At 40.2% G+C, this 12,113-nt stretch overlaps 1 protein-coding gene across 2 annotated transcripts in view; it reads right to left on the bottom strand.

Moving 5' to 3' along the window:
• The window catches only part of PRDM5 (PR/SET domain 5), an 831,782-nt gene that overhangs the window by 7,164 nt on the left and 812,505 nt on the right, over positions 1-12,113 (bottom strand). For both annotated transcript variants that reach the window (XM_078676853.1, XM_078676854.1), the window contains one exon: positions 6,596-6,700. In XM_078676853.1, the coding sequence (XP_078532979.1) occupies positions 6,596-6,700 (105 nt within the window). The remainder of the gene's footprint in view (positions 1-6,595; positions 6,701-12,113) is intronic.

The raw sequence follows: 12,113 nt of genomic DNA, 5'->3' as shown, positions 1-12,113 counted from the left end.
TAATTGTTACCCCTACGCTATCCAACACTTTCCCTACTGTTGCACTCTCTGGAGTTGGAATAGTAATTGTTACCCCTACGCTATTCAACACTTTCCCTACTGTTGCACTCTCTGGAGTTGGAATAGTAATTGTTACCCCTACGCTATCCAACACTTTCCCTATTGTTGCACTCTCTGGAGTTGGAATAGTAATTGTTACCCCTACGCTATCCAACACTTTCCCTACTGTTGCACTCTCCGGAGTGGGAATAGTAATTTTTACCCCTACGCTATCCAACACTTTCCCTACTGTTGCACTCTCTGGAGTGGGAATAGTAATTTTTACCCCTACGCTATCCAACACTTTCCCTACTGTTGCACTCTCTGGAGTGGGGATAGTAATTTTTACCCCTACGCTATCCAACACTTTCCCTACTGTTGCACTCTCTGGGGTGGGAATAGTAATTTTTACCCCTACGCTATCCAACACTTTCCCTACTATTGTACTCTCTGGAGTTGGAATAGTAATTGTTACCCCTACGCTATCCAACACTTTCCCTATTGTTGCACTCCCTGGAGTTGGAATAGTATTCAGGGCCGGACTGGCTACCGGGCAGTTGTGTGTGCTGCCGAGCAAGGGGAGGATTTCTCCGTGGTGTGAGCACATTTCGTTGATGGGGACCTGCGAGCGCTTTGAAATAAAAAAGCAAAACAAATTTCGTTTTGCAGACACAGGTCCCCATCAACTAAATGACCCCCCTGCTCGGCAGCACACACAACTGCCCGGTAACCAGTCCGGCCCTGATAGTATTTGTTACCCCTACGCTATCCAACACTTTCCCTACTGTTGCACTCTCTGGAGTGGGAATAGTAATTTTTACCTCTACGCTATCCAACACTTTCCCTAATGTTGCACTCTCTGAAGTGGGAATAGTAATTTTTACCCCTACGCTATCCAACACTTTCCCTACTGTTGCACTCTCTGGAGTGGGAATAGTAATTTTTACCCCTACGCTATCCAACACTTTCCCTACTGTTGCACTCTCTGGAGTTGGAATAGTAATTGTTACCCCTACACTATCCAACACTTTCCCTACTGTTGCACTCTCTGGAGTGGGAATAGTAATTTTTACCCCTACGCTATCCAACACTTTCCCTACTGTTGCACTCTCTGGAGTGGGAATAGTAATTGTTACCCCTACGCTATCCAACACTTTCCCTACTGTTGCACTCTCTGGAGTGGGAATAGTAATTTTTACCCCTACGCTATCCAACACTTTCCCTACTGTTGCACTTTCTGGAGTGGGAATAGTAATTGTTACCCCTACGCTATCCAACCCTTTCCCTACTGTTGCACTCTCTGGGGTGGGAATAGTAATTTTTACCCGTACGCTATCCAAAATGTATTTAATTTTTTTATTAATTTTACATTGTTAATTGTTTTTTATATTATTATTTTATGTATATAAATTTATTTGTAATTTATTATATTTTCATTTATTCATAAGTTATTAAAATAATTATTTTAGAGCTATTATTAATGAAGTATATACTATGTATTATATTTTTATTATTATTAGTTTTTATTACATTATTTATTAATTTTAAATAATATAATATATTTTTAACTATGTTTATTACATTTATAAGTATTATTTTGTTAATATTACATTGTTTTTATATTAAAATAAAACGATATTTTCTAAAAAACTGTATTTTTGACATCGATATTTTTTTTCCGATATATTTGTACTTACCTTGTTAGAGATAGGATCTCGATATTATTGTCATCGATATTTTTGTTGCGATATTTTGGTAGGTAGATATTTTTGTAGTCGATATTTTGTCATAGATTCAACTCAGACCCTCAAAACTAGTTACATGTAATTCACGATTCAGGAGGAAATGTAAATGTCCACCCAATGAGCATCAGATGTTCTGTGGTAATTCAGCTCCTTGGGGGGTTTCCTTGGACATATTTAGATTGTTAAAGCTGGTGAAATTTGAGGGAAAACGACAGACTGTGGAGAGACATGTGTAAATGTTGTACAAACACACACTTCTGTATTTATTACCCACACCATAGCCCACAATTGATAATGATGATGTAATGCTGCATCTAGTAAAACCTGCACCCAACAATATTGTGAATTCTAGGAGCTGTTTTACTGCATCAGGATTTGTTAGTAACTCTTAATGAAAGCCTTAGCGTGGGTTTGCAAATGGGGTGTGAAAAAATGGTACTAAGATAGGTACCTGTCCTGCTCCTGTTCCTTTCCTTGAGTGTACATTTTGTGCCAGGGCATATGTGGATACGAAATAAAATAGTAATTATGTACCTCCAGTTCATTTAATAAGCAGACACTTGGGAAAGAAATTTAAGGACCAACTTTGCAGTTTTGACCATTGCTGGGATGTCTAGTGGTACCTAACTTCTACTATTGACTTCAGCTTGACTATCTATGTGGCTGCTGGCACTAAGCCCTTAATTATCCCACAGTAATTATGGTGGATTGGTTATGCTTTGTCACGGTATAGCTCTGCTAGACTGGCCATGAAGAAAAGGCACTATGGGTACTTGCCACTGCATTCTAATGCCCAAAACCCACCTGCAAGCCTGATTGGTTATGGAGTGCTGACACTCAATATAGTCTTCTGCTAAGGGTCTCTGTCGTACTGATATAGAGCTGGATTTGCACCAGGTCAGGAGAACTCCAGGGTTGGCCAGGAGAGTTGTCCCAGAGCCCTTAGAGAAGCTTTTGTTGCCAGGAAAAGGAGGTCATGCAGCAGATGCTATAAAGGGCAGGAGACATCCTCTAACACATAGGTCTGAGAGACAGTAGCAGGGGCCTCACTAGGCTGTGGAAAGCCCACTTTACTCTTGGTCTCAGAGACTATCCCTGGTGGCTATAGGAGGTTTTCTGTAGCCAAAAACTCAAATCTCTGTGCAAATCCAAACCAGCAGGGACCAAGTTGCGCACTTGGAATCTGCTGATCGATTGTGGCATTGTTTCTTTTCCCTACGGGTTCCCCGTTTTTGGAGCCACTGGCCAGGACATGGTTGTGAAGAGGGCTACACCAAAAATGTTCTTATCACTATCATGTGCTGGTCAGCTGATACTCCAAAGAGTTCAGCCCTGAAAAGGAAAGCTAAGTGGTGTTGTGCACTAGAGAGAAGCCGTCCTTCTGAACTCTATATCTTCCCAGCTTCCCAGCACTGACGGACTCAACTTTGGATCTTCATTGGCCACCAGTGGCCACAATGGCCCTTGTGCATATGGTTGGGGAGATGGACATACAGTCTCCAGCAGAAACACTGATGGTCACTTTAATCATGAGGTGTTAGCATGCTGGGTAATTTATATGTTTCAAATGGATAAAGAGGGTATGCTTCAATGTGCATACCTTCCCACCTGGCTAAAAACAGATGGGCAGATTCACAAAGATAAATATACATGTGCAAATTGACTTACATGTATATTTAATACTACTCCTTGGGGTAAATCTAAACCTTTTTGCTCTGTTCACCATTTCTGAGTGTAGATTTCCACCTAAGTGACGACGCATATGTCACTACCCACTCAGTACAGGGATTTACAAGTGTGAAGTAACTTTTTACACATAGGTAGAGATCTGGAAATAAAGTGTAGTAATTCTTTAAATAACGTAAATTAAGTTAAAATAAATACTATTATACTTTAATAGACTAAAGACTGCAGCACATTCACTTATCAAATTAAATGTTTAATAAATAAGTAAAAAATAAAAAATATTAATTGAAAAACATATTTTTGTATCAAAATTTAAAAGAAACATTACCAGGATTTTAATATTCTATTAATATTTGCCAAATTGTATTTAAATGTATGCGGTTTTGCAATAACTTACTAAATGTTTAAACATTTAATCACTCTTTCAAAATAAATGAATTATTAATTTCAAAACATCTAAACTGTATATAGATATATATTTATATATAGCGCCACCACTTCCTCTCCCCATGAAAAGGAAAATGCTGATGACCACAACTAGAGTTTCGGTGATATGAAAATAATGTATTTGTCAAAACTAAGCATACTATAAAATCAGGCCCAATGCCTTTGCGAAAGGATCTAACAATCAACTGCTTTATCATCTTGTTAATTTCATTACTGGTCTACCTGGTCAATCTTATATATGTTCTGCATGCATTCTGTTTGCATTCTAGTTAATCACTGCTTTGAAAGCTACTGCATTAGATGTGTTACAAATGTTATACGATATGGAGTGGGAAAGAACAATTTAATTCATCCTGGTGTGAAGCTATAAAGGAGTCGGTGACAGTAAAGGAAGTACTGGGATAACAATAAGTGAAGATATGCTGATTTCCAGATGCTAACATTTTTGCAGCACTGAATGAAACGTTTTACATGTCTAAGTTGTAATTCTCTTGATACTTACACGGAAGACTATGAACTTGAGAGTTTAGGAAGGAAATGTCAGCTGTTCCTAATGTACTCACTAAGTAACATCTCTTAATAGGATTAGAATATTTTGCAATAAATGTCTTACATTAGGTGCCCAAGAGGATACATTTCTGGAACACAATATGAGAAAATATGGGAATCATTTACTACTACTCAATAGACGTCAACACAATAATATGCAGACAGTCCTTCCACTTTAACTACCAGTCCCAAAATATGTTTGATCTAACATATGGATCCATATTAAGGGGCTGATTTCAATCTTGATGGATGGAGTAATTACCGTCTCCATGGCAGAGTACTTTACACCCACCATGACGTGGATACTCCACCTGCCATATTTAGAGATGTCTGCTGCCCAGAGGATATCACTTGCATTTCTCGGAATGGACACATGGCCAAACCTACAACGGTCCTTGCTTTGTCAGGCCATTGGAGGTATATGTAGGCGGCAAAGATGGAGTAGTCTCCCCCGTCTACACACTGAAGGATCACCTGACTCTAAATGAAGCAGGCGGAACTTCAGGTTTGGCATAAATTGTCCTCCATCTCTATTCCGATGGAGTACCCTCTTCGCTAACGTCTAAATCAGGGCATAAGAATTTTTCACTGGTAACTTGCCTTGATAATTAAGAATGATACAGCAAATTAAAAAATTAATATAATCTCAGCGAGTTTATATTATAATTTCTAAATACTGGCCTGCAAAAAATAAAGTTGCCTATCAAAGTCAACTAATAATTCATGCTCCCCATCTATTTTTATTGACTTACTGTGGTTAAACATGGAATAGTCATGGACGATTAATACTGGTATAGTATGAAACATGGCTTAAAGAGGCTTCCAGCACAGCAGTTTGAATTTCGATATTTCAAATTACACAAATCGCAAATTACTTAGTTTTAGAGGATCTTTAAAAATTTATCCATGTTTTACAACCTCGCTGCCATTTTGTGTAACACTGATGACGTAGTTTTTCAGCTGAGCCTTGGATTCCCACTCTACATTCGATGACTTTAGCTCACTAAGTGAAAAGCTTGCTTCTTTTGTAATAAAAATAAATATAAGTGCAGGGGCCCACATTTTTCCTAAAGGCTGCCAGTAGCACTGCTGAATCACGAGGTTTGTGAATGCTAAGGTAGTCATGTTTTGAAACCACTTCATCTCATTTTCCCCCACCACTCTACACCTCCAATCTCTTTATCTTCCTCTACCTAGTCCTTTTTCATCCCTTCTATCTACCTTTGTGACTATTTTTCTTTTTTTTTGTTCCACCTTATTTCTTTCTTTTCGGTTTTTAAATCTATTTCTATGGGTCAAAGACTTCTGGTGAGAAATACATCTTGAGCCCCAAAAATGAATGCTGCTGCCCAACACCTGCAACCTCGAGATCAAATTAAGCTCTGAAAGTTTGCGAGTTTAGAAAATATCCAGAAAACAAGGAAATGCTCTTTTATCCGCTGAAACTGAAGCAAAGAGCGACTCTTAGTTACTTCATCTATACAGTTAATTACGTAAAGCCCTGCACAAATAATCCATATTTCGAAATAAGGGAAAGGGAGTATAGTAGAGAGTTACTAAATTATTCCTGGTCCACAGATTTTCAGAGTTCTTTTGGTCAAAAACATAACAAAAACAGCTACTTGTTGCTGCTGTTCCCCGAATGAAAATTGTTGGGTTATAATAACAAGTTTAAGGTTTACAAAACATGATTAAAATTGCACAAAAGGTCTGCACTATATTGTCTTGCAATTATAATTGCAAGCAATTATATTCGACAATCAAGTGGTTAAAATACACCTATATTGGCATACTGAATTCCCATGTTTAGTCGTTAACCTGTCGTAGGGTGGGACACACACAAGACCTGCGGTAAAATATTCATAGCGCACTAAAACCGTGCAAATGACTCTTTCGGGAGTGCAAACATTAAACTGAAATGTATTCAGTAATCTCAGTGGTAAAACAGTAACATAAAATAACCTGAATGAAATCTCATTACCGTTCAGTACAGGTTGCAAAGCAGCACAAGTCTGCTATAGAGCGTAACCACGAATGGGAACAAAATAACATGCCTACAGCTGCCAAGAAAACGAAATGCCTGTCTGGATATCATTTAAATGTTGAAAATTATAGGAGCTCCAACTTACGTCACACTGGAAGGGTTTTTCTCCGGTATGGGTCCGCATATGCTCATCCAGGCCTCGTTTCTGGCTGAAGGCCTTGTTACACTCAGAACACTGGTATGGCTTTTCCTGCACAAATGACACAGTAAGTGAAAGTGAGTCAACACAGAACACAGGGCCATTTATAGACTGGAATTCCATGCTTATAAGTGCAAATTTGTATTATTTCAAGGGGAATTAGAAAAGTGAAAACAAACATAGCGGTCAATTAAATTGCAGATGGAAAATGCCACTGTTGCAATGCTGACAAAAGGCCTTGCGATATGTTAAATAAGAGAGTAACAGAGAGAGAGAGAGAAAGAGGGAGAGACGGACAAAGGCAGAGTATTCTTGACTTAACTGAATCACAAGTGAATTTATTGGAGAACTCTATGGATGGTGCAGACCTGGGGTCTCCAACCTTTTGTGTAGTCAGAGCTACTTCTGGCCAATGAAAATCGTCGTGAGCTACTGAACCCGAAGCAACTTGCGCATTTTTCCGAGAGACCCCCCCACGCTCAGTTTCATTGACTTTAAGCCTAATTTCATCAGAGCCCATACTGTGCCTTTCTGCCCTCTGTTTCACTCGTTTTCCCCTTGTTTTTTGTGCCCTTCTGCACTGTTTCACTCGTTTTCCTCTTGTTTTTTGTGCTTTTCTGCCCTCTGTTCCACTAGTTTTTTGCTTCGTTTTTTGTGCCCTTCCGCCCTCTGTGCCACTCGTTTTTTGTGCCTTTCTGCCCTCTGTTTCACTCGTTTTCCCCTTGTTTTTTGTGCCCTTCTGCCCTCTGTTCCACTCGTTTTCCCCTCGTTTTTTGTGCCTTTCTGGCCTGTTTCGCTCGTTTTCCCCTCGTTTTTTGTGCCCTTCTGCCCTCTGTTTCACTTGTTTTCCCCTCGTTTTTTGTGCTTTTCTGCCCTCTGTTCCACTCGTTTTTTGTGCCATTTTGCCCTCTCTTCCACTTGTTTTTTGTGCCTTTCTGCCCTCTGTTCCACTCATTTTTGCTTCGTTTTTTGTGCCCTCTGTGCCACTCATTTTTTGTGCCTTTCTGTCCTCTGTTTCACTCGTTTTTCCCTTGTTTTTTGTGCCCTTCTGCCCTCTGTTCCACTTGTTTTCCCCTCGTTTTTTTGTGCCTTTCTGCCTGTTTCACTCGTTTTGCCCTCATTTTTTGTGCCCTTCTGCCCTCTGGTTCACTCGTTTTCTCCTCGTTTTTTGTGCCTTTCTGCCCTCTGTTCCACTCATTTTTTGTGCCTTTCTGCCCTCTGTTCCACTCGTTTTTGCTTAGTTTTTTGTGCCCTTCTGCCCTCTGTGCCACTCGTTTTTTGCGCCTTTCTGCAATCTGTTTCACTAGTTTTCCCCTTGTTTTTTGTGCCCTTCTGCCCTCTGTTTCACTCGTTTTCCCCTTGTTTTTTGTGCCTTTGTGCCCTCTGTTCCACTCGTTTTCCCCTCTTTTTTTGTACCTTTCCTCCCTTGGTTTCACTCGTTTTCCCCTTGTTTTTTGTGCCCTTCTGCCCTCTGTGCCACTCGTTTTTTGTGCCTTTCTGCCCTCTGTTTCACTAGTTTTCCCCTGGTTTTTTGTGCCCTTCTGCCCTCTGTTTCACTCATTTTTTGTGCCCTTCTACACTCTGTTCCACGCGTTTTTTGTGTCTGTGCCTGGCGTGTCAGTGTAGCACCGGGAATTATTCAACATTATTCAAGATCACATTCATAAAAAAACAGAATCCAACGTCACTAAACTATCTATCTGCTCGTCCATTGAGCTTACCTGCGGTCGAAGTCACATCTCTGCTCCGTACTGCTCCGCGCTGGCACCCGTCGCACAATGGCAGACAGTGCGATGCCAGCACGTTTTCAGGTAACTAAGATGTCACAGGAGTCAGACTCTCACGAGAAGAGTCTGCAGCTCCAGGAGAGGAACGTCATCCTCTTCGCCCGCCCCCACCCCCAGCTTAGCTCCAATCCTAGCGGCTGGTTTGGGTGAGGGCAGGCAAATGGAGCCGGAAAAGCTAATAGCCCATGAAGGGCTGGACGAGCTACTCCCGGGGTCTCTGCGAGCTACCGGTAGGAGACCCCGGGTATAGACTAAACATTGGATCATTGTGAATTCACATCATTGTTCCTAGTTTATTCTCTTTTACACTCCTGATCAAATATTACATTAGGAGGAGTATGGTTCAAAACGTCTTCTGATACATATAGCAAGACAGATGAGGAATAATTCATTACTACAAATATTTTTGCTCAAGATCTTTGCAGTTATATACCCTATTGTACAGATCCATTTCTTACAAATCACACTTAAATTCTATTTGAGCTGAATAAAACTGAATCAAAATCTTCCCTGGATTAGATCAATGGCCGCGAACACCCTATTTTTGTTGCAGGCTATTGAGTGTTTTTCAGTCAACAAGTACAAGGCTGCAATTTTAATGATGGGCGCAGAAAAGGCGTTTGACCTTGTAAACTGCAGACCCTATTTCATATTTCGCAGAAGTTTAGTTTCCCATCCCAATTGATAACAATGTTAAAGGAAGCATAGAAGGGGGCTGAAGCAAAGATAATTTTTAATACAGGTAACCATTAAGAAAATGGGGTAAACCCTTAAGTCGGCAGACTTTTATTAATACAGAGCAGGTGGGTGATGTCGAGATTAGACAGGGCACCCGGCAGGGTTGCCCATTATCCCCTCTTCTGTTCTCTCTTTTTATTGAGCTACTCGCAATTAAAATCAGTTCTAATACTTCAATCTTAGCCCCTATAAGGAGGGTGGCAAAAATTAAACTTTTAGCGGATGATATAGTTTTATACCTTACGGCCCAGTGTGCAAATATACAGACAGCACTGGGCGAAATTAAGGCTTTCACAGACTTACAGGTGGGTACAAAGTCAACCAGTTAGAAACAGAGCTACTCCTAATTAACGCTAAAGTTACCCAGCTCCCATTAGGGCTGCAGATTTTGGCCCATAAGATATCTTGGGTTTTGTGTAACAAGCGATTGTACGCAATTGTTCCACCTAAACTATGGGTATACCCTCACAAAAGTAAAAAGGTTATCAGAGAGCTGGAGGCTTGGGCCGAGTTTCTTTTGTCAAAATATCAGTACTCCTCCTGTTTGTATTTTTGTTTCTGAATCTTCCTCCAAGAGTGCCAAATACATACTTTAGGGAACTAGATAAAATTATTCGCCAGTTTATATGGGCAAAAAAAAAAAGGCTTAGGTAAAGCTTTCCACACTCCAACTAGACACAGAGCACGGAGATTAGCACTACCACATTTTCCCAAATATTATCAGGCAGCTCTAGCCAATCAGTTAATACAATTAGGAACAATACCTTCAAAGTATGATCATTTTCTTTTAAATCATATGCTAAAAGAAAGCACAATTAAACTAACTGTTTTTCATTTTCATGCACCTAATTGTTTTTCTAGGCATACAATGTACCAGTTCTTTTCTCCAAGAATGTTGGTCCTGGGGTCTGCAGCTCTCTCAAGGGATCCTCCAGGCTTGGAGTGACCTAGGCTTTCGGAATCTAGGGGACTTTTATAATCTTAACAACCTGATAACATAGGAACTGCTATTACAGCAATTTAGGAGACAAATACAAGCACTATGGCAAACTTTTATCCAAATAACCAGTTTCCTCAAAAATAATTATATGATGATTGATGACACAGCGAGAACCATGTTAAGATATATCAATGATAAGGAAATGGCTGGTATGGGAAACTGGTATTCCCTGCTTCGTCAAAGTATAAATAAATGCGTGGAGGCGATGCTTTCTAAGATTTTCCAAGATACGGGCTACGGTAGGTTTAATCTTAAGGAATGGCATATAGTTTGTGAGTTTGGGCACATATCTAGATCAATGTTTTCGATGCAAAGCGTATGAAGCAGGTGGACGGGTACATATATTAGGTAAAACAAATTTCGTTGCACACACTGCATCACGAAATACGACGCAGTGTGTGCATCGAAATTCATTTTATTTATTTTTATGTTTACTTACCTTTTAAAGTCCGTAATCTATACATTACTACCCCCCACCCTGCCCCTCCCCCTCCCCACGTCACCGCCCGGCCGGTACTCCCACTACCGGCCGTGGCTGGTGGCAATCATGCATTTGATTACATTTTTAAAACGGTAACCAAACTTAACTTAATTGCAATGTTTAAATGAGTCTAGACATATTTAAAGATTGCCAATTTAATAGAATAATTGTAGCATTAAAACGTTTGACGAGCACTCCTCTAGAGGGACATAGGCCTCTAAAAGCTACATCTATAATAAAAGTTCACTATTGTGCATGTTCAAAGTCTGCTGCTCAGAAACAAATTAATCTTTTGGATGCAACCCACCATGCTGTGCAGGATGGCCTCAATGCCTTAACTGACTACTCTAACAATTGGATATTGCATGCTCTTAATGTCATCCTTCCTATCAAAATGTATAAATTACAATACTTAACTCCTTTTAAACCCTGATACTCGGTTTACCTCATTATAGCCAAACAAATAAGTAAAAAGTTGGAAAGGTCTTGGAGGCTTACTTATGACAATATGGGGAAGCTTTTCTATAGACATGAACATAATATCTATAAGGTACTTGTCTGGACTGCTCATTCTAACTATTACCAACACCAAATCGTATCTTCTACCCACCATACAAATAACTATTTGTAGTCTCTAATTCCCTGGCCAGTGGTGATGATTACACACCTAAAACGCTACCCACTCAAAAACTATGTTCTGGTTTGGCAGGGTTTTTCCACGGCAAATTCTCTCATCTTTTATCTTCTTTTCTGCCTACTTCCCCAAGTGATCTTCCCCTGGGGACTGGAAATGGCTCTACCGTACCCAGAACCAATTACGGTTCTCCATAAGACTCTTGTTCTGCTAAGATGTTTAACCACATGCGCGCGGCGGCTTTTCCCGCTGTGCGCTGAAGTTTTGTAAATACCGCGTTACATGACGAGCTCAGCTCGTCATGAGCGTACGAGAGGTGTACCTCATGTTGAGCTGAGCTTGTCATCAGTGTGGAAGGGGTTAAGATGATAGCTCTCTTTGTTGACCCATGATCACATTTATTTGTAATCTTTCCTTAGAAAATGGCTGAGCTCCTACATTTTGCAAAATCACATTAGTTGTTTGACTCTTGCAGAAGCCTTCTTTGGATACAGGCAATCTGGCACACCTGTGATCACAAAGATATTGATGAGCTGGTCCAATTCTCAGCTATCCCAGCACATTGAAAACAATACCTTACTCAACGCTTCTCAATAGTGCTTCAGACTGACCTTGAGCACTAAGACCATGATGATTGCCACCCATATAGACATTCAGATGATTTTAGACAAAGGGACTCTGCGACCATCATGCTTCTTGATTTGCTCGCATCTTTTGACATGGTAATTCAAAATACCTTCTTAGATAGGGTCCTTCAGGTCGATCGTCAGGGAAAGGTTCTTGCTGTAGATCACAAGCTGTCCAACTGACACTTTTGTTCTGCT

This window comes from Lissotriton helveticus, chromosome 2_1 (genome assembly GCF_964261635.1).
Source record: "Lissotriton helveticus chromosome 2_1, aLisHel1.1, whole genome shotgun sequence".
Lineage (NCBI taxonomy): Eukaryota > Metazoa > Chordata > Amphibia > Caudata > Salamandridae > Lissotriton > Lissotriton helveticus.
This window is presented reverse-complemented; position numbering and strand designations above follow the sequence as displayed.